The 24,835-nt window shown below is 48.6% G+C and overlaps 1 protein-coding gene across 5 annotated transcripts in view; it reads left to right on the top strand.

The window, feature by feature from the left end:
- Positions 1-24,835, top strand: part of SLC25A22 (solute carrier family 25 member 22) — a 51,878-nt gene that overhangs the window by 10,757 nt on the left and 16,286 nt on the right. For 2 of the 5 annotated variants that reach the window (XM_040067804.2, XM_040067805.2), the window contains exons 2-4: positions 12,333-12,439; positions 16,542-16,667; positions 19,895-19,950. In XM_040067804.2, coding sequence (XP_039923738.1) covers positions 12,420-12,439; positions 16,542-16,667; positions 19,895-19,950 — 202 coding nt within the window. In that variant the 5' untranslated portion in view covers positions 12,333-12,419. Of the gene's footprint in view, positions 1-304; positions 370-1,594; positions 1,723-10,258; positions 10,458-12,332; positions 12,440-16,541; positions 16,668-19,894; positions 19,951-24,835 lie in introns of those variants that run through there. The other 3 variants (XM_040067806.2, XM_040067808.2, XM_040067807.2) reach the window with 3 other exon arrangements.

Here is a 24,835-nt window from a genome sequence, read left to right as displayed (position 1 = left end):
AGGGATTTTGCACTTTAACCAGGCAGCCGCTGGGCTGAGTGAGCCGTAGGGTGCCAGCCGCAGCCTTCTTGTGCTTCTCCAAAAGCTGTGTCAAGGCAAGTACTTTCCGCTCTCTCACAGCTATTATGAAAGAGCTTGGGTTTGCTGCGCCCTTCTCTCCCTTTGCCCTCGGGGCGTGCTGGGCTTGTTTGAATTAATGTAATTAGCACATGCCTTATTAGCTCACTAAGGCACAAAGAACTCATGTATATTTGTAGCCAGGTTAAGCAGCCCCTATTAATTTAATAATCATGTCCTCCTCAGTGCATGGCAACAGTTAATCACTGGTGGTGACTCAGGACCAGCCGGTATGGAGGCAATTTGGGCGAGGTGTGTATGTGTGCGGCTCTCTTTTGTTGTGATGTGTTTTTATTAATGAGCAGAGCTGCGAAGGGAATTACCGGCAGGCGCAGTAGAAGGAAGGGAACTTTCAGTGCAGGTTTACTAAACAACCAGCCCTGGATATTTCCTATGCTCTACGCTGTCGGTGGAAGAGGATCTGTAGAATGAATCAGCGAAATATGACACAGACTGGGAGGCGGAAATTTACAGAAATAAACTTTAGCAACCCACGCTTGAACTCTGCTCCAATCAGGTTATATGCTAGGTACTGATAGTAATTTTGCTTCATTGTCTCCCTTGTTTCCCCTTGGTGATTTTGAGGCAGAGGAAGTGGCTTATGTATTCTGGTGCTGCTCGTATTTGAGACTGCAAAAGAGCAAGGTTCTTGTAAAAGGGCAAAAATAGTTGCAAGTAACTTCATTTCCTGCAGCACTGTGATCCTTGGTTTCTTTTACTGTTCTGGGTCTTGCCATGCACAGCACTTAGCTAGGTCCCATGGAATGCTGCCAGGATGTTTGCCACCAGGGGTTTGGGGGGTTGTTTTGGTTTTGTTGTTTGGTTGGTTTGGTTGGTTTGGTTGGTTTTTTTTCCCCTTCCTTTTTTCACAGAAGCTGCAGGTTATGCTTTGTGTTCCGCCACTCTGGAATGATGAAGTCTTTGAGTCCAGGATGGTGACATGTATCTCTGTTTCAGTAGTTCTGTATGTGGGATAGCAAATTCCTGCACTGATTCTAAAACTAGTGAGATAAACATTTTGGGGGCTTTTTTCAGCCAAGACTACTGTGCATGCACAGGAGACTTCCTGCATTTCTTCTTGTCTTCAACCTTCTTCAGTAATCACAGATCGTGCTCTTTGTGTTGAGTATGAGCTAGGAGGAGGAGCAGGAAGAGTGGTACTGAAAAGCTGTTGATGTGCTTGCACTGTTTTGATCAGGTTTTCTGCAAGTTACCTGTGAGGTGCAGGTGTCCTGCCTGCCCCTACTCCCTCTATTTATTTTACCTGTTTGCTGTTTCTGCCTTGTAAGCTTGGGCTTGCAAGGCCTGGGCTGCTCTTGGCTGTCATGAGCCTATGCAGGAGCATCATTGAGAAAATGAAGTTGTTACAGTCAAAGGGACACCATGAAATGGGACCAAAGTGTGTATGTACTTGTAATAATGTGCCCTCTTGCTGTATCTGGCAGGGGACCAAGTCCCCAGGCTCCAGCAGAGATGGTGAGTTCTTCTAGTTTGCATCTCTGCTAAGAACCTGGACCTCCTGGGAGGCACAGAAGGAAAAAAGTCTGGGATCTCCATGGAGTGACCAGGGATGCACACAAGTTTTGCTGCAGCAGATTGAAGCAGGTAATTTTAATTTCTACTTTCTTAGAGCCTGTTTTCAGGAGAGCTCAGTGTTTAAATGAAGGCTCTGGGAGTGGTGTGTGGGGTGAGGAGATGCGATGGGTGAGGATCTGCAGGGATGCCGATGTTCAGATCCTAACAGGTGTATTGCAGGGAGGAGAAGAAACCAAAGAAAGAAATACCTGCTAGGGTACCTCAGATGCTGCCCAGAGATGGTGATTTCCTCCCTTTTTCCTTTGTTTCAGGAGTGGGAAGGGACATGTTTGGCTCATGCTGGCTCAGAGCTGTGGAATGCTTGGTACATACCAAGACAGGAGGCTTTTTCCAGGACAGCTTTTTAAGTCAGTGTTGTGGCTTTGTCTGGGATAGAGTTAATCTTCCTCCTAGTAGCTGGTACAGTGCTGTTTTGAATTTAATATGAGAACAATGTTGATAACATGCTGATACCTTAGTTGCTGCTAAGTACTACTCACTCGAAATCAAGGACTTTCCAGTTTCCCACGCTCTGCCAGCGAGGAGGTGCACAGGAAGCTGTGAGGCAGTGTGGCAGCAGGAAAGCTATGACATAGGCACCATCATGAAAACATGGTGGGATGGCTGCCGTGACTGGAGTGCTGCACTGGATAACTCTATGCTCTTCAGAAGGGACAGTCAAGGGAGGAGAGGCAGTGCCTGTCTATTCAGGAGTGTTTTGACTATTGAGAGCTCAGATGTAGTGTTGATAAGGTTGAGTGCCTCTGGGTGAGAATCTGGGGAAGGCTAACCAAGCAGACACCCTGGGGGGAGTGTGTTACACACCACCCAACCAGGATGAAGAGACAGATGAATTATTCTATAAGCAGCTGCTTCGTGGTTGCCAGCCCTTCTTCTTGTGGGAGACTTGCTGGATGTCTGCTGGAAGCTCGACACAGCAGAGAGAAGGCAGTCTAGGAGATTCCTGGGCTGTGTGGAAGATAACTTCTGACAGAGCTGGTCAGAGAGCCTAGCAGGGGTGCTGCCTCCGAGACCTGCTATTTACGGAGAGGGGCTGGTGGGAGATGTGGTGGTTGGAGGCAGTCTGGGGCACGGTGACCATGAAATTACAGAGTTTTCAGTTCTTGATGAAGTAAGGAAGGAGGTCAGCAAAGGGGGTCCAGGAAGGCTGTGAACATACATTAAGAAGGAAATTTTAAAGATGCAGGATGTCCCTATGTGCCAAAAATGAGCCAGCAGGAAAGAAAACTGGCCTAGTAGAACAGGGAGCTTTTGCAGGAGCCAAGGGAGGCAAAAAAGGGTTTGTGACATTTGAAAGAAGGGGCAGGTAACTCAGGAAGAGTACGAGAGCATTGTTAGGTCATGTAGAGAGAAAATTAGAAAGGCGAAAGCTCACCTAGAGCTCAGTCTGGCCAGTGCTGTGAAAGGTAATAAAAAGTGTTTTCATAAATATGCTAACAACAAAAAAAAGGCCAAAAAGAATCCGCATCCTTTATTGGATGCAGAGGAGGCAGCAATAAAGGCTGAAGAAAAGACTGAGGTGCTTAGAGCCTTCTTTGTCTCAGTCTTTACCAGTAAAACTGAATATCCTTAGGGCAGTCGGCCCCCTGAGCTGGTAGACAGGGACAGAGAGAACAGAAAGATCCCCTGCAATCCAGGAGAGCAGAAAAGATCCCCAGCAATCCAGGAAGTAGTCAGTGGCAAGGGCACTGGAGCTGGCAGAGCAGCTCACCAAGCCACTCCCTGTGCTGGCCCCAGGGCAGGGCTGCCAGGAGTCCACTGTGGGCACAGCAGTGACCTGAGCTGTCAGTCCTCCCCTCTGCAGCCTCCGGTTTGGCCACGGTGAACCAGCCCCGTCCCAGGACTACACACTTAAAGGCATCCAACAGGAACAGCTCTGTGGTTGGTTGAGTGTTGCTCTGGTGAGGAGGTACTGCTGCAGTTTGGCCTGAAAAGATGCTTATTCCTCTCAGCAGGGTCACTGGCACCCCCGCCTTTCAGCAGAGGAAACCAGGAGCCCTGGTTTCATTGCGGGTGGGGAATGAATGGTCCCTTTCAGGCCCCAGGACCTCAGCTCAGTGCTCTACTTCATTCCTACTGAGTGGGACAGAATCTGACCCTTAGCTTTACCTTGGGCTTCTTGATTGGTTGTTTTTAAGTACCACTTTGGTCATGGTGATTATTTTAAACTGGAAGGGGGGAACTCTTTTCTACTCAGCCTCTTGGCAGAGCACCCAAGAGAAGGATTTGCACCATTTTGTTTCTCCATGGTTTGTCCTTCCAGTTCAAAGAGTTGGTCTGTCTGTCACTGTCAGCTGGTTCTGCCTTTTTGTTGACCACCACAGATTATTGAAAAGGAGTGCTGAATGTAAGTTCTTAATTGTTCTCCTTGCTCTCTCTCCCATCTGCCAGGCTCCCAAAAGCTCAGCAGTGTTGTCTTCTCTCTCCAGCTAATGCTGCATGTCTCTGAAGCTGTAATTTCATAAAACCTGGTACAGAGAACAGATCCAGAGGAAGGTGGATTTAAAAATATTTAGAACTGCATCAGTTCAACATGTGACTACAGGATTTCTCAGGGGCACTTGGAAAGGAGCATTATTGGCAATAAGCACCCACTTACATTTGTCCAGTAGCATCCCAGGTGCACTTGCTTGTACCCCAGCATGATTGCATGCAGGCCATTTTACTGTCTGTCAGTTAGCTTGTGCCTCTACTGCTGGCTCTGCAGCTGCAGAATAATCTAGCCTAATTATAATCTTAATTTAAATAACCATTTTATGTAGAAGTTGCTACATACATGTATATATGTATAATTCATTGTATTTGCATATGGATTACTTGTTCTGTAGCTACTTCTTAGACATCCTTTTGAATTGGCGGAGGGACTTGCAGGTTTCTACAGACCAAAGATTGGAAGCCACCACTATTTTCAAGCAAGTGCTGGGCCTGAATTTTTGCTATGGCCATGCCCTGGCCTCGTATGACCACATCACTGAAGATTTTATGATGAGATGCATGGGAAAGGTTTTCAGCCCTCTGGCACCTACTCCAAGACGGTTTGCTTTGAGCATGAGTAGTTGTCCTAAATTTAGAGGCTTGTTACTTGTGTTGTAAGTGTTCAGAGGAGTGACAGGGCAGCAGGGCAGCATGCTTGATGTGGCATTTGTGCAGAGCAGAAGAGCCAGGTCTTTGGAGACTTGACCCAGTTGCCTTTTTGAGAACTTTGAGAGGAGGCAGACTGAGATGGGAAGAGTGCCAGCAGATCCCATGGGTTTCCTTTGCTCCCCTCAGTCTCTCCAGGGGTGCTGTGAGCACTTTTAGACCTGTTGTCTCTCTCCTGTGAGGGAAGATACTGCCCTTAAGAGTGTTTTAACGTGTTGTCCCTCAGTGGAGCAGGACTCTGTGTGTTCTCAATAAGATGACTGCAAGCTCGTTTGTCCTGCTGAAACCTTCCCTCCGGTTCCCTCAGCTTAGCATCCCCGATGTCTTTGATATCAAGACTTCCCATGTGAGCCCTGGGTGAGTCACTTCTCCTAGGGGCTGTCCTTACTCATCCCATCTTGGAGCTTAGTTGCAAAACTTCCAGGACAAGGACTTTTCCTTGGCTGAAGGTCAGAGCAGCCCCTAAAAGGACAGATCCCAGGAAGGCGTTGGGGCCTTTTGGTGTGCTGCACTACTGATACCTGTGCCCAGCTTCAAGGTGAGCATTGGCTTTCTGTCTCTTGATCCAGGGCAGTTACCCAAGATATGCAAAGTCAAAGGGTATATCTGGTGTTTGTTCCAGATCTGCACTGGCCTGTTCCCCAAGTCTTTCTGTCTTGGCAGATGGCTAGGCATCTCAGTGTTAAAGGGATCATGCTGATGCAAGGAGAGGCCTCCGTGGGACTGCCTTTGTTAAGCAATAGGGCAAATGGCTTCTGCTCCAATCTAAGTAAATTGCTGGGGTTTTGGCCTGGGGAAGCTCATCAGGTCAGGAAGGCACTTCTGTTGCTGCTCACAGTGCCTTTTGGAGGCCTTGCTCCAAGCCTTAGCTCTCACAGAGGTAACAGCAGGTGCTTGCTGTCTTGTCTTTACTTACTGCAGAGGATTTCTCAGCAGAGTGGGCAAAGTTGCATGATGCTGTACTGGGAGTGAGGGGCCAGCCTATGCTTCTAGCAGGATGGACAGCCCAAAGGGGAGGGAGTGTGAAAACTGGGTGTGTTCCTCCTACTCTTACTGCCTGGAGGCACCTGCTTCCCTGCTGTGTTGTCCCCTTGGTTTCCAGGATACCTGCTGCTCCACTCACTTTGATCCTTGCTTTGGAATCAGCAGCTGTGTTGACTTTCCTGGTGTGGCTGAGACCGGGCAGTCAAGGGGCAGTCAAGGCTCTGCCTGATGTCTTTGGTAACTCCTTTGCTATGACCAGGTGACCCTGGTGACTGAGGGCAGCGGGCAAATCTTGACTACTGTTGTGTGAATCTCCTGTAGTCTCAAGTAAATCCTGGTGGAGAGGATAGTTGGAACAGTGTGCATGCAGTATCAGAATATAGGATATTGCTGTAGTCCCAGGGGCTTCCAGGATTGTCCCCGGTGACACTTCCAACATGGCCCTGTTGTAAATCCTCTTCTGGTGCAATATTATGGGTGACTGCACTGCTTTGGATGTGGTGAGTAAGTATGTCTGCTAAGATGTTGGACTGTTTTTGTTCAAGGCTTTTTTTTTTCCTAAGCTGGAATGTTGTCATAGACACGGGGTGTTCCTCAGGCTGCCAACTGTGGTTCAAAATCCTTCTGTAGGTGAAGGGCAAGTCAGTGATGGAGCTGGAATGTGAGCTCAGGAGTCCTTATTGCTTATCAAGAGTTTTGTTCCTCTTTTTCCCCTCTGTGGGCATTCAGGTGAATCTATACTGCCACCAGTATGAAAACAGTTGCAAAGCCAAACACCTCCACAGCATGCCTTCGGCCAGGGAACTCAGCTGTTCCTTTGTGGCACGTGAGAGATGTTTCCAGGCATTCTCTCATCACGAGGCCTCTCAGCATGAAGTTAAGGCTCCCCAGGGCTCAGGGAGAGTGGAGGTTGGATATGGGGGCAAAGTTTGCCTGCAGTTTTGCGGAGGTGCCAGCCTGGCTGTTCTCACAGTGATAGGAGTGGGTGGAGCGGGGGGCACGCATCCAGACCAGCCTGAGGGATGCGACACGAGACACAGGTCAGTAGTGGAGGATGGGAAGGTGCTGCTGGAGCTGAGTCCTTGCAGGAGCTGTTAGGGAGGAGTGCCCTATGTGCCGAGCTCTGCGTCCCGTGCCTTGCCAGCTGAGTGGGCGCTGTGGCACTGAGCTTGTCCCCAGAGGGTGTGAGCAGCCAATGGTGCAGGCGGCTGGCACCTCCCCGCTGGTACTTTGGCCTTTTATCACCTGAGGCAAGGGGAAAGGCTGCCTTTGGCTTGGTGCTTTCACAGCCCAGTGTGATACGGGTACGGCTGGCTGCTGACCACGAGGCAGGTGAGTCTGCATGTGCATGGCTGGGGCTTCTGGCTGGTGGCAGAATGGTGTGAAGGGGCTGTGCTGTCTGTCCCCTGTGCAGCTGGAGAGGTGACACACTGTGACAGCGGGGAGCATTCACCAGTGTGTTTGAGAACTGCTTTGTTTTTTAGAGGACTAATGCCTTGCCAGGTCCTGCAAGGAAATTGATGACAGTACCTGCTCTCAAGGGCCTAAAGGCAAGCAGGCAGCAGATTATATTGCCGCCTATTTTCTCCAACCCCTCTGTCCCAAAATGCCCTGAGCAGGCAAGAGCCAAGTTGACAGCTTCTCCCCAGGTGACCTTACCTGTCACCTGTGCCTGTCATGCATCTAGAAAACAGCTTCTCTCAGGAAATATTTGCAGTTTTATTTTGCACTCCTTAAACCTTATTGTGATGACAGCTTTTCTCCAGTCATTGACAAAATTTGGCAGTGTCCGCCCCTTCAGACGGGTGTGTGCCGTGAAGGAAAGTGTGCTGATCCTAGGGGGTTTCTCTTCTCGCAGCAGGTGCTCATTGCTGATTGCTTCCCCCTGCCATCCCTGACTCTCGATGGTTGTGTGGCTGTATCCTCTTGGCACAGTGGATGCTGGCACAGCTTTGCTTCCTCTGCTCACCTTCTGAGCCCTACTTCTTGACATCAGCGTCTCTCACTGGGGCTTTGAGTTTGTCTGCTCTCAAGACAAACAGAAATATGTGGAAAGGAGTCCTGACTTCCCCTTCTGCTGTTTATTTGTAAGTCAAGGTTGTAGTTTGGAAGTTGGCTTTTAGTGACAGCTTCAGCATGTGCTGGCCTCCAGTTCTGTCTCATTCTTGTCTGACTGCCCGGCACAAATATTTGCGCTGGCATGAAATCAGGGATGGGAACACATTAGGGTGTAGGGAAAAGACAGATTTGCTTTCTTTGTCCACAGCACCAGCTGACATTTGCTAAAGGTTTTCTGTCAAACCGGCAGCCTGTGTGTGCTCGGGTAAATCAGCATATGCAGCAGGCTGAGCCTGAGAGGATGTGCTCAGCTGCACTGGGGCTGCTGAGGAGGGGTCTGGAAAATGGGAGTGCTGGCAGAGGGCAGAAGTGAAGAGCTGGCCTCTGGGAGGGGTGGGGCATGCTGCTTGCAGGACTCGGGGAGCTGGTGGGCTGGGAGGCCACAGCTGCCTTGGAGGATGCCAGCTGTGGCTGTGGCAGCCTGGCAGGGGAAGAGCAGGAGAAGGAGGGTGCGGTACTTGCCTCAGACTGGGGTAGAGCAGTGGCATCTGGGGGTAGAGGTGGCAACCCACATCTGTAGAGCAGTGTGGTGTCACTAAATGCAATGAGCAAGGTCAGAGGGGTGTGGGTAAGTTTAACCTGTTTCTTCTCCTGTGGTGTCCTGGCTTGTGGCGATGTTGGGTGCCTGTATCTCCAGTCCAAGCTTGCTGGTGTGATGCATTAATGAGACACGACGAGGACTGTGGGCTCCCCTCCACGCCTCATGCTGGGCTGTGATTATCTAGTAAGCACTTTTCCTTCAGGTGATAAGGCAGAAACTGAAAGTTGAAAGTTCGGCCCCATGCCCCATGGGATCAGGAGAGCAGATACAAAGGCTAGCCTTCCTGGAGAAAACCTCACTGTGTGAGTTGTGTGGGAGATGTGTGACAAGGCAGGGGAGAAAAATAGCACGACCTCCCCGGTGTCTTAGGCTGTGAGGACTAGATACATCCAGAGCTGTCCAGGATCGCATGGTGGTACTTCTAGTGTGGCAGTTCTGTCACTGTCTGGAGCTGACTTTTGGGAGGTGAGAAAAGGGAAAGGCACGATTGAGGAGGCTCCTGGGCTATTTATGTGTCAGCATGAGCTTCGGGCCATTCGCACTGCTTCGGTGTGAGTGTGGCTCTGAAACTAATTTGCCTGATCATTTTAATAAATGTAAAAGGGATGTCCTGGTGTGCAAGTAATGGGGCATTAATCCGCGCCTAGCTGTGTTAACAGCACTCTAGGAAGGAAATATTCCCATGCTGTTCTCACTCTCTTAATTATGGGATGTTCAATTTAGGATCCCCTTCCACAAAGGCTGCTCAGCTTCTTTGGCTTTCAGGTGGCTCTCTGGTGACTCTTATTTTGCTTACTACCAGTTTCCTCCCAGTTCCTCAGCTCCTCATCTGTGCAGGTTCCCAGTTCCAGCAGTGCCACTGTCCTGAAGTTTAACCGTACAAAGACTTTCTGAGGCATCAGTGCCTTTTTGGTGCTGCTGGCTTTCTGCTGCCCCAATGCAGGTTCTGATGGGAGGTTTCCTAGGAAGATGCAGACCCTGCTCCCTGACACTTTTCCCACAGAAAGTCTTGGAGCTACACCCTACTTGGCTGCAGATGCTTGCCTGCTTTTATGTGCAGTTTTTGGCTCCTGAGAGCACTGTGCTCCTGGGAAGATATACTTAGGTCTTTATTTAATCTCTTTCCTTTCTAGGTTAAATGTATAATGTTGTTCTGGATTTGCTTTTTAAATGTCCTATAAAATTCCCGTTATTCTCTTCCTGGCCTATTTTTCCCTGTCTTTGACTGCAGAACAGTAGCAGCTATTTTCCTGCCCTGGAGGCAACTTGGGGTCTGGCTCAGCTCAGAAACTCCCTGACCAAGCCACTGGAGGCTTCATCATTCACCCTCCTTTAAGGGACTCAGGGAGTTCTCTAGATTACAGCAAAGTGGTCAGAATAGAGCTTGGGGTGACTTAGGGTTTGTTTTGCAAATGATCATTCGTTGGAGCTCTGTTTAAACAAACAGAGCTCAAATAAACTTTCCACTTCATTGCATTAAAATCCCTTAATTCATTAAAATCCCCTGGCCACAGACATTCAGGCCTCTGCTGTGCCAGGTGCTGTTTAAACAGTTATCAAGTGCTGGTGTCTGCTGTAAAATGATCACATTGTTCGCTTCCCATCGCTCGTCCGCTAGTTGAGTGGCTTTTGTTGGGGGAGATGATACTAGTCCTGGTATTTGCTGGCTGTACAGCCAGCACCAAGGAAACCTGTAACTTTGCCCAGCTTTAAACCCAGGAAGGTTGTTTTTGCCCTGTCTCTCTGTGCCGTGCAGTGCAGCAGGAGCATCTGTTCCCTGGTGGGGAGCAGCAGCAGTTTTCCAGCCGGATCAGATAGCTGTGGAGGACTCTGTAGTTACTGGGCAGGAGGGGAGCTGAAGCCAAAAGTCAAAAGAAAAAAAGGCCAGAGAGAAGTAAACTCAGCTGTCCCAGGTCCCTCTTGGTGCACAGGGATTCCATTGCCCTACTTGTGTCGGCAGGTAAGAAACAGCGCTGTGGTGTATTTGTGTGTCCATCTTGGTCTCTCACTCTTTCGGCTACCTGGCTGTGGGGAGCATTGGCAACCTTGCTGTCTTTTCTTACTGTTGCCCTTTGTGGTGGATGCCTGTCCTCCTGAATGCCCCTCTGCATGGAAGAGTGCAGCAGAGGCAACAAGGGGGAGCGTTTTGCCAGAGCTTGGAGCAGGCTGTCAGGACCATTTGGTGCATGTATTTTGTCAGGCCTGTCTCAATAAACACAAGTTTATTCGGGGTGTAGACATTATCAAGTGAGTTTTCATGATTCTTGGCTTATTTATGACAGGGTTACAGGCTTTCAGCTATGGTCTCCCTATATTTTTATATTTTTGTTTTATTCTGGTTAATTTGGTAGTAAATTAGATTAACCTAAACCAAGCTGCTCTTGTGGATATGCATATGAAAGCACATGTAATGAAGGGTGTTAAGTAATTTTCACTTGGAAAGTGCAGACTTAGCTGATCTGGAGCTTTTTAAGGTCTGCAGTCACAGATCAGCTGAAATCAGGTAAACTGTCTGAAGAGGGATCACAGAAGGTATAACAGCATAGTGCAGTGGGTGAGGTTTGTGTGCGGTGTTTTGAGGAGGAATGCCTTTCCTTAGGGAGCTCCATGTGCTGGTCTCTCACAGTTCCAGTTGAATGTGGGGCTGCAGAAAAGGCAGTTTCAATCTTTTGTTGCCCAGGAGTGGGTCTGTACAAATGGTTTTGTGCTGTCTTACCCCTGGCACTCGATATAATGGGAGGGGGAGCTGAACTCCTTCCCATACCTGTTTGCACCATCACTAGCTCTTCACACTTTCAGGGACTTTTTATTCTCAGGAATCCACTGAGAACCAGAGGTGTCGGTCCTTAAGTCACTCTGTTGGATGTGAGATTCTGTGTGGTGTAGGAAATCTGCAGTAAAGGAGCAAATTTCATTCCAGAGGCAGTGGGCAAAGGTACCTCCTTTGCTTCTGGCTCAGCATCCAAGTGGCAGGTGAAAGGGAAGAGGGAGGAAGCTGGCTGAATATCTCTGAGACACCTGCAGAAAGCATAGGGCAGCTGATCCCAGGCTGGAGATGAGGAGATGAAGACATCTCCAGAAAACTGAAAGTTGTGGCCACTTCTGAAATTTTCTCTGGTGTCCAGATTTCTTTGTGTGGTGACTTCTAACAGCTCTCATTAAACAGTAACAATTAAGAGTCATAGAGAGAACTGGTTCCTGCAGTCTGGTACTGAGCTGAAAGGAGAGGTCCAAAGGGCAAAGTGGCATCAGTAGCTTGGGGTGGGACAGGCGTTGCTTAGAAGACAATGTTGGCACAAGACTGGCTGTCTGTCTAAGCTTGGAAGTAGGGGAAGGATAGTAACTCCTGGAAGAGCAGTTTTTTTGAAGGCTGTCCTTTGGACACAGCATGTATGTGTTGAAGGGAAGTGCTAAAAGAGTCTTGTGATGACACTCGACTGTCTTGGGCTGGCTGGGTGGACCTGCAGAGGGTTGAGGATGAGCATGGTATGGTGTGAAATGCTCTCTGAAGTTTGAGAGAAGTGACAGACACGGCTGTCCTGGCTGCTGGGCAGAGCTTGTGCCTTGCCTGGCTGCTGCCCTTCCTCGCATGCTGCTAGAACCTGATGACCCTGGCAACTCTTCCCTCCATATGTCCTTGTACATTTATATTTGCACACATACATTTATAAGGCTCCCTCCAGAGCTCAGTCTCCTCTTTGAGGAGATCAGGTGCACTCTTAAGTTACTTGTGCCTCAGCCGTCCTCTAGCCTGCCTGCCAAGTAGCCCCTGAGCTTTAAGAAGACTGTACGTGTCTCAACTTTGTGTTCTTGGTGTCTTTCTGTCCTTTCCCAGGAAGAAACTGAGGTGAGAAAGAAGTGACTGAAAAAGAACAATTTGAAGGAAGAGATTCATTTCATAACAAGATCAAGCTTGAATTAAATGGCTGATAAACAGATCAGGTAACTTCTAATATTTTTTTTTTTGAAGTGTGCTTTTGGTTTTTCTTTTAAAATCTTCCAAACTTATTTCCATTTGGATCCAGGAGATTGGAGGAAATCACCTGATCATCTCTTGTGGCCTAAAACAATTTTGATTCTTACTCTTCTCCTTTCTTACCTGCTTTTTTTGAACCTTCTCTTATTTTCTGTCTCTGCCATGTTATCACATCTCTGCTTTCTTCAGTCCTTTTTTCTCATTGCCTTTTTCTTTCTACCCTCTGCATTCTATTCTGCATGAGTCCGTTCCTTTTTGTTTCTTATTTCAAAGGTCACCCTGACCTGCTGACTTCAGCTGCTGGCATCAAGGGAGCAAAGCCAGGTCCTTGACCAGCCAAGGATGCAGTACTTGTAATGACAAAGTCCACATAGCCTTGTGCCCTTACTCTGCAGACAGTCAAGGCTTGAGTGATAGCAGGAACATGAAGTTCCAACAATGATTAAGGATACTTATGTGCACAGTGGATGCTTTAGAGCATTGGTTCTGGTAAAGGCTGGATTTGAGTCTTCCCTGGAAATGACCTGGGATGCATTTCGGAAAGACACAGTTCTACCCTTTGCTTCCTAAGAGCTGTGTCAGGTGGATCTGCACATTCCTCCACACGGGTTTACCTTTTTGCTGCTTGTGAAGTTGCCTCAGCTAAGTGACTACTGCATGCTGTGGGGTTCCTGTAAGGTTTTTCATGTCGGTTTTCTAACATCTACTTTTCCAGGTTACCAGCTCAGGACAGGTCGGGTGAGTGGGTGAATGAAACATGGTGACAGAGGGACAGGACTTGGCAGTGCATAAATGCTGCAGGCAAGAGGGCTGCCCCTTCTTAGCATTTGCCATGATTAGGGTATCTTCCTGTACGCCTGTCCTCTGCAAATGTAAACAGTCCTGAGCTGTGCTGATAAAAATACAGTGTTGTGGAGTGTTTGTGTGCCTAGATTTGCCCATCATCCGCTGCCCGATTTGGAGAGCATTTGGAACTCTTCCAACACACCCATGAAGGGTGTGCTGAGATTCACCTCCATGGAGCCTGGCAGGTCTATGTTCCCAAAAACCTCAGCAAAGCAAAATGATCAGATGTCTGTGACTGTTTGAAGCTTGGTATTCTGAAGGAAGAGGAGTTGTGTCCTACAAGAGGAGTTGTGTCCTACAAGATGTGCCCTGACTCCTCCGGTGCTCTCCTGGTGGTGCGAACAGGAGCTTGCTGGCTACAGGCACTAGTTAAAAGGGCTGAGGAGGAGCAGTAGAAGAGGAGAATTGGGATGCCTTTGTATCCCTTCTTGTATTAAACTGAGCAAATGGCTTCATTTGCATGCTAGCCTGCATTGTCCCCGTTTCACTAAGCCCTGCACATGTAGGTAGTGAGAGGCAGTAGCTGTGCAGAAGCTAAATAGGACAGAGAGACCAGGCACAGTGGATTTTTATCCCTTGAGAGAGCAGCGAGCACTGATGTGTGAAGTGGGATGACTCAGTCACAGGGGAAAAAGCTTCTGATGCAGGTGCAATGGTCTTTGTCTCATGTTTTTCTCCGTGCCTCAAATCCCTCACCTCTCCTGCTTTGGTCAACTCTCCAGTCGATGAGACCACATGTCACAGGTAGTGGTTACCGGCAGCCAAGCCAAGGAGATTTGTTTCTGTCACCCCTTAGAATAACAAGATTGATAGCAAAAGACTAAAATCAACAGCAGTGGTTTGCTGCAAGGTGAGATCAAGGGCACTGCATTTCTGCAGCAGTGCATGTGGAACTTAATCTTGGTGTCTTGCTGGATACTGCCCTGTAGTACATCTATACTCGTTCCCCCCTGAAGTGTTGCTGGAGAGATCTGGATGGTTAGATTCATGTGTGATGGGAGTATTGAGCAAGAGTTTCTCCCACACAGGCAGAGGGAGATGCTGCCTGCAGCCTCAAATTTTTGGCTTGCCCAGGCACATCAGACCATTCCCCTTTACTGTTGGGATCTGGGCTGAAACTGGGAAATCTCTTGCATTTAAAGTAGCAGCAGGCAGGACCTTTGTGTCTGTGTCTCAGTCATACCTGGTATAAACTCTGTGCTGATTTCACTGTTGGAACAGGTTGAGAAAGGCGAACGTTTGCCTGTCCCAGGTGTTTCAGGGACACTTAGAGAAGTGATGACAGTGCTGAGGATGGAAGGGGGCACCGGTTGTGCCTCACAGTCTGTGACCTGCCAACAGTGACTTCAGAGCTGAACTTGGGAGGCTGAGGTGATCCTGTCTTCAAACACCTTCCTTCTCCGTGGTGTCTCCATCTTGGCACAATTTTATCTCGTCTCTAACCTCCTCCTTCAGTGTGACTGTGGGTTAAATAAGGAGAGCACAATGATGTGAAGCTTACTGTTTGAAATTTTCCCATGTCCTGAGAACAAGTTGAGTGTAGGAGTTTGCAGGCAAATCTATTCCGTTTTCAGACTGTGGCGCAAAGATCCCTGAGGCAACTGTCTGGAGCTGGTGAGGTCTGAAAGCCTGGCTCCGCACTGAGCTTGTGCATGGATTTGGGTTTGCCTTCCTCAAGTACTGTGCTGATTTAATCTCAGTCAGCGCTGTCTAGTTTGGAGCTGTAGGCTGAGCTCAGATCTTGGCACCTCTTCTTCCAGCTGTACCAGCCCTGGGGCTGTGTGTGTGTTGTATCGTGCAGGTGTTGAGGAGGAAGGACCTTTGGGTGCAGGACAGCAGAGGCTGAAAGGAGTGTATCGAGGTGTGTCAGTGTGTCAGTCCTGAGGTGTCAAGATTATGCTTAGCACTTGTGGACAAAGTCTTTTATGTTTTTTCCATTCCTAATTTGTCTGCTTCCCTCAGGGACCCTTCAAGTTGAAACCTTGAGTCTCCATATCCTGCCTTTCCCTCAAGCATGGCAATTTTTTCGATCCTCTCTGCAACTGCCCCTTGATGCAGAGTGCTCTGGAGTGCTGTTGGGGGGAAGATGTTTGCAGAGCTTCACCCCCCCCCATGCCACGGCCAGCCTCAGCACTGCTGCTTCCAGGGGGTAATGCAGTCTGTCCCCCCATCCAGAGCAGCAAGTCACCGTCATGAAAGGCAGCGTGCCGGTCCCGTGATGGGAGGATAGGCTTTGCAGGCTCACCCAGCTGCAGTCTAGGACTGCTGTCAGCCACCAGTTTAATATCTGACACATGCTGTGTTCAGGGAGCCATATCCTGTGCTTTATTGGAGGGAGCTGGCTCAAACAGGCTTTCTTTGTCTCTGTGTGCAGTGGTTTATTGAGCATGTAAGTGCAGGACATTTTTCTTAATTGAATTTGCTGGGAACCCATGTTTAGCTGATGTGGCTTTCACTCAGTGCCACTTGCAAGAATTCTCTGTGGGAGCACAGAGGGGAGTGGAAAGGGCCCCGTGCTTCGGAAGCACGTGCAGCGAGCCGGGTTTTGATTTCCCCCAGAGACACGAGCTCACGTCTCCGCGTCTGCGGCCATGCGGGCAGCCAGCCCGCTGGTTTGGCCAGGCTGCTGCTCTGTGTGTGTTCCCCTGGCCCTGGGGGGTGGCTCTGGAAGCAGTTTCCCGTGGCTGTGGCCATCTGCTCCGTGGCTGCCAGCTGGGTGCTTCTGCTGGGCCCGTTCCCACATGAGGGTAGCAGCTGATGTGTCACGAAGCTCTCGTTAGCTGTGGGTATGATTTGGTGCAGGAAGGCGTTTGTCGGTAAACCTGCTGGCTCAGATGCCATCGGCCCTGACTGAAGGATGTCCACGGGGTAGATGGTTCAGCACTCAGTCTTTTCTCCTCTAGGGACAACAGAAACCCCTGGGTCTTGGGCAACAGGATTTTTTCCTGCTCCTAGTAATGTGTGGGTTAGGTGTTTGGCTTCACTCCACTCATCAGTGGCTTGTCGTGATGGTATGTGCTGCTTTCTCTGCCTTCCCGTATACGCAGCGGGAACCAAGCTTTGCCTTGTAGAAGAGCTTCCTTTGTGCCAGGGAAGGCAGCCTTGTCTCACAGCGATGCATTAACTCTGGTAATGCAAAAGAGCTCAGCCCTTTCCTCTTTCCCTTCCCTTATATTACCCAGTGCTAAGACATCTGTTTCTCTCCCTCTTATCCCCTTACAGTTTACCTGCCAAGCTGATCAATGGAGGGATAGCTGGGCTGATCGGGGTCACGTGTGTATTTCCTATTGACCTGGCAAAAACTCGCCTGCAGAACCAGCAGAATGGTCAACGGATGTACACCAGCCTGTGAGTACTGCCCACAGGGGCATCATCCCTCGGGGCTTTCCACGGGGAGTCCTTCCACTTGGTGGTCTCTTCAGAGTGAGATCAGCATCTCTAGGAGCTGGGCTGTCCTCTGGAAAGCCAGGGGACAGTCTGGAGCCAAGCTGTGCTACAGCAGATAAAGCAAATAGAGCAGCTCTTGAGGCTGCTGAGCTGAGCAGAGGAGTCCTCTGCAGGGGGCACATCTGTTTGCATCCCTCGCTTGGGAGCAGCGTGTTCACTACTGCCAGGGCTCAGAACCAAAACACAAGGAATCCCCATCACCTGATCCCAAACACAAGGAGTCTGCTGAGCAGTCAGGTCCCTGAGGGAATTTCTGTCTCTGTTCTGTTTCCATTGCTCTGATATTGGAGATCCTTCCTTTGCTGTGTCAGTTTTTAAAAGAGGAAGCAGTCGCTCATTCCCAGTGTAGAGCATTGCATGTGGACCTTTTGAAGGATCACAGATTGACACATGCTGTAGTTACACCAGCAGTTCTGTGTCCAAAGAATCCCCAGGTACTGCAGGCTGTAGGAAAAGAAAGCATGAGTGTATCCAGACCGCCTCATTCACCTGGAGTTTTTGTTGGATACACAGCTTAGGGCTGTGTATCTGCTGTGGGAATGTGTACCACACTCAGCACAAGATGCTTTATCCTAGGAACCAGAGACAGACCCTAGTTTTCCAAAAGAATTGATGGTATTGAAGGGAAGAAGAGACTGGGACTGGTGAAGTCTGTCCTGTCCTCCTATAACTTTGTTTAGAGCTAGCATTACCTGCTCCCTGCTGCTCCAAACTATCTTTTCCTCTTTCCTGCGCAGGAGAATTTGAGGCAGAGGGGAAACAGGGAGGAAATCTCTGTATGTTGGTGGCTTTAGTCTCTGTGCCTCCTTGCTCTAGCTGATGATGTGAGCTTGGGCTGTAGGCTCTGGTGCTTCCCCTGACAGTTCCCATGCACTCTGCTCCCTGTGCAGCGTGTTCACTACTGCCAGGGCTTGGTGTGCCCTGGCTTGTTGGCAGGATGTGGCCCCCGTCTTGCTTTGCCTCCCCTTTTGTTGTGTCCTTCTGCTGTAGATTGCTTCACCTCCCTGAGGATCACTTATCCTCCTAACCTGGCATGTGTCAGCAGCAGGAATTTGGGCAGGATGAAGAATTTGTAGGCACCCCTTGGGACTGCATGCTAGAATGTCTCATGCCTGGAAGGGAGCTCGGTAGGAGAGAGGTTTTTAACCTCCAGCAGTTAAGTGCAAGTTGGCTCCATAGCCAGGAATTGCTGTAAGATGAGGGGCTGTTAAGGAATACATAAGATTTCCCTGTATATTTGAACTGTCTGCTTCTAAGAAAGGGAAGGGCTGAGCTTTCCTAAGAAGGTTTCTGCAGTTACAGGGGCTTATTTTTCTGGAAATGCTCCGTGCCCATAATTCTAGATTTCCTGATTACACCGATTACCTGGTGTCTGCTGAACACCCAGGGAAGCAGCAAGTTCCTTTAAAATGTTGGCTCTCTTACTTTAAGATAGCATGCCTTATTTCTGCTTGGCTCAAGAGATCATTGTCATCAGGGGAACCTTTCACTTGAAAAAGATGAGGGCACTGGAGGATTTCTGAGGGCTGGAGAGAGCTTGGCTTTTGGGCTGTGCTGCCCCTGGTATGTTATGTATCATTTTAGTTGGCTGTTGGCTCCCTTTTTCCAGGTAGAGAAGGAAGCTGGATGTGGTCTTGGCTGTACATCTTGTTCTGCTGCAGCTTGAGGGGCTTTAAGTGACATGCAAGCTCTATCCTGATGCAGCAGGGCTGTATGAATATGGTGGGGAGCAGCTCTTCTCGCTCCTCTCCCTGCTGCAGCTTGTTCAAAGCAGCATCACTGGCTCAGGGAAAATGTGTCGCCTCCAGCATGGCAGTGGAAGAACTTGATGGGATGGATATGGAAAAGGTGCACTGCGATTTCTGGGGCTTGCAGATGTGTTGGAGGGACTGCTCAGAAGAAGGAAATGAGCACATTGCAAATTGCAGGGGCTGGGGTGGAGTGTGTGAAAAATGAGATGCCAAAGGATTCAGGTAGTTGCAGCAGAGAGGGGAAGCTCATTGCCATGACTGGCAGTGACATAGGATGGGCTCTTCACAAACAACCCTGGAAGAGTCTTGACCTGGGCAGGGCCACAAAGCCCTAAAGGGAGCTCTGTATTTCCACCTCAGCGCTACTGCAGAGCTGAGAAGAAGTTTAATCCTTGTGTTGCCAAATCTCTTAAAAATGTATTCATGTTTTCATCAGCCACACTTCACTTATTACTGCTTAAAAGAGCCTTTAGCTCCTTAAATTATGTACACATACATGCCTCTGCACCTCTCCCTTCCCCTATGGCCACAAGAAGTACCTGATTCTTCCCAAAGACCCTAAAGCCACCTTCACCCAGCATCCAGGCTTCATGCAGCTGTGGTCCAAAGAGGGAAACTGCCAGGGAATCTGTGCAGCCTTCCTGAACCGTGCCTTTGGATTTACTAGGTGTGTGTCTGTGCCTTCAAAAGCCTTTGAGCCATTCCAGTGCTCTGCATGGTCTTCCCATCTGTAGTAAATGTGTTTGCAATGAGGAAGGTGACACTTTTCCCCTTGGAGCACAGTTTTCCCCTCTGAGCACGGTACCCTGCTGTGCTCTCCTCAGGGTAAGAGCCTGAGTGCTTGCTGCCTGCTGTGGGACTCGATGTGTTAAAAGTGCATGCTTTTATCTGCGTGGGAGGCCACAGATGACTGAGCGTTCGGGGTCATCTCGTGTTTGTGTGCCTTGTGTCAGATTTCACTGAGTAAGTCAAACAAGTCAGCATGGGGGGGGGTTTGGCCCCCTTATTTCCCTTCCAGAGCTGGGTTTAAAAATGCGTACATGGGGATCTGCTTGTTAGAGCATCTCACGTGCATTTGCCACAGGGGACCCTGGATAAACAGCCCTTGCAGTGACACTTTTCCCTTTTGTGTTTCTAGCAAGCAGACAGCGTGCGCAGGGTGAGCAGAGGGTTTCAAAGCCCCTGTGAATTTGGGGTTGAAATTGGACTCAGGCCTCAACAAGGGCACATTCAGAGGCTGACGCAGTTCCCAGCTCAGCTGAGGGTTTCGCTGACAGAATGTAAATGGAAACCACTCCAAGAAATTTGCTTTGTTTTTTCTCTGCACTCACTTACCTTTGAGGTCCTGTGGTTCATCTCCCTCTGTTCTGTTTGCAGGTCTGACTGCCTCATTAAAACAATTCGGTCGGAAGGCTACTTTGGCATGTACAGAGGTAAGTACAGCTGACTCAGGCACAGCACAGCTTTTGCGTTGGAAGCACTGGTGCATAAGTAGGAGGAAAAGCTCTGTTCTCTGGCATATAAAGCAGTAACCTGGCAGTATCCTAGGAGGTTGAACAGTGCAGCTGTTTCTGAAAATAAACTCCATGCAGGTGTCAATTCAGATACCTACCACCGAGGAACCGAGGACTTGAGCCCTCCTCGGGACTGTTTTGATGTTAAACCTTACCACTTAGTGAAGTTCATCTTTACTAGCAGTGTAAGTGAAGCTGCTGGACTTTGTTTCAGGACTGTATGTTATGCTTCCCAGCTTGGGCGTGATAACTTTTGACAGAGGGGCAGTAGCAAACCAACTCTTGAATTTCTGTGGTTAATGATTGAATTTATGTCAAAACCCTCCACCAGCATGGTCAGGCCTGCTGTCTCAAGCACGCCCAAGTGCTTTGTTCAAGCATTAAGACTAGCTGCAATTTAAAAAAACCCCTAAAAATAACCTGCCCTCCAAAAAAACTCCCTTGGGATAGCAAGAAAATCAAAGATTCAGGGTGGAGCTTCAACTGTTTGGTTGTTGTGTGGTGACCTGCTAGAAACCTCTTGGCTTCTTGGCTCAGGCTGTCTGTTGCAGCAGTGAGTTCCTCAGCTGACATTATACCTTTTCTAGTTTAAACACAAAACCCCTGTAAAATTTCAAAGATTTTGAGGAGAGGAGACCAGCAGGCCAAATCCTGACTTTACTTGTAGCAGAGGAGAACGTGGAATACCTCCTTGGCTTGCAGCCAGTCCAGCTGGCTTTATTGACTCTGAGCTCTGGTTCATTTTGTGACCTGATAGTCACTTGCCTGCATATGCAGTTTTTATCTGGGCTGCTCAGATAGCATTCTTGGTGGCACTCAGGCACTGATAAAGCCTGATTAAAGTTATGCTGCTATGATTAAGCTGAGTCCTTGCTCTTTGTTTTCTCAAGCGGAAGTGCAGAGACGCTGACGCCTTGCTCTTGGTGTGTGTAGCGTCTCTTGCTTCTTCCCCACTCCTGAGGAAACACAGCCATTGTGGCTGGCCAGCCTGGGAGCAGGCACTGGCTGTTCAAGCAGCGTCTCTTGCCCAACTTCCTGGTGGGTGTTTCAGGGGAGTGTGGTGGATGGCGGGGATGGATTGGCTGCTCTGCGTCAGCTTGCCTGGGAGCAGGCAACAAGACAAATAACCTCGAGGAGCCCTGGCAAGCTCCATCTTTGATGCTAGCAGTGACGCGTTCCCCTTTGATTTTTTCCAGAAGCTGGCTGCTTCTCTGTTCCTAGCCAGGAATTTGAGCTTGTGTTGACTTTGGCTGTAAATGTGCAATGGCAGGTTTCTTGGTGGGAGGCAGAAGGAAGAAGCTGTTTGGGGAAACTCACAGGGGAGACCAAGAGTTTTTGTGAGAATCAGGACTTTTGGGAAGACAGCTTAGTCCTTTAAGGCATAGAGTGGTAGAGAGGATGTGGATCTCCAGGCCACTTGTCATCCTCAAGCAGAAGGGTGCAGAGGGTTTTGCATACCTCTTCCTTTTCCCAGCCTTTCCCAAGTCTGGTCAGCTTGGTCCATGTCCCTAACTCTGTTCAGGGTGCTGATAATTGCTTCAAATTCTGACTATTAAATAGGTAACTGGGTTGGAGAGGCCCTTTTTGAATAGCTCCAGGTCCCTTCAGAAAACTACAGATGCTTCAGCATGGCCAGGGTGCAAATACGAGTACTCCCAAGAGCAGCAATCCTGGTCTCTGTGCCTCAGTACTGTGAGCTGACATGAGTAGCCCTTCCCTGCCTGTCAGGGAGAGGGTTGGTGGGTAAAATACATCCAAGGTCCCTGAAGATTATGTGAGCACCTTTCTGGAAAAAAGGTAAAGAGATGTCTGAAGCTGGCAGACAGAGAAAGATGGAAATCAGGTGATGGGATTGGTTCCTACTTCCTCCAGCTGTCCTAGTTCCCCACCAGAATTTGCTGCATGACTCACAAGCTCTTATTTGCAGGCTTTAAGGTGAAATTGGGAGGATTATGTGTTAATGTGCTAAAGTAGTAGCTGCTGCTCCCCATTGAGGAGTCAAAAGCACATCAGTTGTCCCTGCAGATACTTTGGCCTCTGTCACAGGACAGAGAGGGCCTGTTTGGACACCTCCATTCCTGCTGTGTGACTTCAGGGCTCCTTCATGTGTGAATCAAATCTCCTCTGTGCAGACAGGAGAGTGGCTTGTGCTTGTAGGATGCTTTTCTGCAAATCACCTCTTCAGTGTTTGTGTGGGCAAAGTCTTTGCTTTGTATGAGTAGCCCGTAGCAAACTGTGTGATGTATAAGGCAATCCCAACATTTCTCTCAAGTTCTTCCCCAAAAGTTACAGGGATTCTTGGATTTGTTTGTGGCAGGAAGAAGAGCAGTTCCCTCGTGTTTTTTTCCCTAACATCTGTATAGCAGCAATGCCTCGAAGCTGGATGGTGCTGTCTAGCTCTATCTGTGCTCAAGGAATTGATGGTGTGCAGCCTTAAAACACGATGCCAAGTGAATGAATCCCTAGTGCCTGTGGGCTCCTGGTCCCCATGGGCATCAGTGATAGGGGGCCTTGGAGAGATGCTCTCTCAGCTTCCCACTGCAGTCCAGCCAGAAGCCGCCTGAAGATCCCAGCACATGTTCTGAGCAATCCCAGTGCTGTCTGTACACCAGCTGTTTGGCCAAGCTGGCAGGAGCCAAAGGCCAGATCAGGCTGAGGAAGTGCCCTTTGCTGTTGGTGACATTTGGAGGGTAGCTGCACTTCAGCTGCAGTAGTATGGCAGCCTTCCCTGGCCTCTGCTAGTAATATCTCCCAGTGCTGCACTGGGGATGAGTCAATCCCCCTGTATGTAGGTTGCCAGTGGTGTATAAGGGATTCGGTGAGAAATATGTTTTAATGAAAAACAGAAGCTTCATGAGAAGAGGGCACTGACAAGTTTAGTTGGCAAATGAAAAAAAAAAACAAAAAACCACTTGGTTTTGCCTCTTGTTGATTTTGTTCTTTGTAGTGCTTCCTTATTTCTTTTTGAAAACTTTTTTTTTTAATGATTGCTATTTATTTTTCCATTCTGTTTGTCTGCCTTTGCTTGTGGAACATATAACATTGCTTGTAGGCCAAGGCTGCCTTTAGTTAGGGAAGTACTCATTGGTGTGGGCAGAATTGAGGAGATTTTACAAAAAGAAGATGCTGTGGAAAGCATACAGCCAGCAGCTGGAGTATCTAATTTCTCCTCCTCCAGTAAATTGAAGTTGTTATGGATTATTGAGGACAGGGATTATCCACTCTCTGCTAAGCAGCTTTACTGAAAATATCAAAGATGTAGGAGAAAACCCAGGTTAATTAACTTTTTTTCTGTATATTGCATGTTTTTACCCTCTGCTTTATTTGCAACTGAAGAGAAAGTTCTATGAAAGCCCCTTGGTTCCTGAAGGTCAGCATGTGGAAGTGTATTTTTTGTGTCCCTTCCTTGCTAGATAGTTTGGAGTTTGTTTGCTTTCTTCCAGTGAATTCTTTGCATTGCTGTTAAGAGTAGCAGGTTTATGCTTTTTTCTTTCTCTTCTTGTTTTTCCAAGGAAAGGGAAAATACACTGCTGTGTATCAACATGCAGGTGTTATACTTTATAGCCATAGGGAGTGTCGTTGAAGTTGTCCTCAACTTGGCATTTGAGGAAACACTTCATGGGCAGCCACTTCCACTTAAAAATTAGGCTGTGTGGATTTGTTTTGTAGATCCTGATAGGACTGGCATTAAAAGGTGGATGTGAAGCAGAGGGTCATTTCTGTGTGGCTTCTCTTTATGTGCAAGAGCCATGGCATGGGGACACGATGTGTAGGAAGAATATCAAACTGAAGCAGCACAGTCACTGGTGCCCTTCAAAGCTTGCAAAGAACCAGAAGTGTGAGAGGCCTGCCCTGCTCCCTGCTAGTTGATTTGTCTACTGTAAAAGATGATGGAATATCCTTGATAGCATGGCCAGAGTGGAATGAATGCGCTGGCTTGGCTTGCTAGGAGGCAGCGTTACTTTGTATTTTCTGCAGAATCTGAACGTGGGAATTGAAAGGGGGAAGATGTGTTGGGCTGCCTGGCCCCATGCAGCAAAGGCTGTCTTTTCTTGCTGCAGTTTCTTGAGTGGTGATGTGTCTTCTGAGCAGATGTTGTAGAGCCGAGGATTCTTGTGTCCCGCTCCCTGTTGTAGTGGTCCCAGAAGTCCCACTGTGACTTTGCTTCCTGATCTGAGGAGAGCCTTCCTAAACTTATGTCTCAATTATTGAAGGAAAAAGAGTCCATCCTGAGGAATAAAGGATTGAGCTGACTTTGTCTAGGTATGTTTAGCCCTTATATCCAACTCCTGTCAACTTGGGTTCAAAGGTCCTGAAAATGAACCCCGCCAGGTCTTTGGAGCCTTGTGGGCGTACTGGCTTCTCTGGCTGCTTCTCTTTGGAATATGAATCTTCGGATAAATTGTTTAAATCTCGAAGACAAGCATAAATGCCTGTACTTGTGTTTATTCTTAAAGAGGTGCTCTAGGTCATTAACAAGTCTCAAGTGTAGCTCCTTTGGAGGCTTGGAGTTCAGTACATTTCAGTGCAGGTAGGGAAAGCTCGAGGCTATCCACTGGAGGGATTTTGAGCCATAGGATTTAAATGGAGGAGAATGTTCTGGAGTGTTAATCTAATGGTGCAAGCCCCACTCTGCTGGGAAGGGACTGGCCCTTCCCTCACCCCATTTCCCCCAGGGCAGCCTGAAAAATGCTCCGAGCCACTGTGTTGCACTAATGTTGCACTAATACCACAGCAGCCAGCTTGGCCAAGCCGGCCTTTCATTGTGACAGGCACAATGCAGGGATTTGCTGTTTGTGCTCCT

The sequence above is a fragment of the Hirundo rustica genome, chromosome 6, assembly GCF_015227805.2.
Source record: "Hirundo rustica isolate bHirRus1 chromosome 6, bHirRus1.pri.v3, whole genome shotgun sequence".
Classification (NCBI taxonomy): domain Eukaryota; kingdom Metazoa; phylum Chordata; class Aves; order Passeriformes; family Hirundinidae; genus Hirundo; species Hirundo rustica.
The sequence above is the reverse complement of the archived record's forward strand: the minus strand, read 5'-3'. Positions and strand labels throughout refer to the sequence as shown.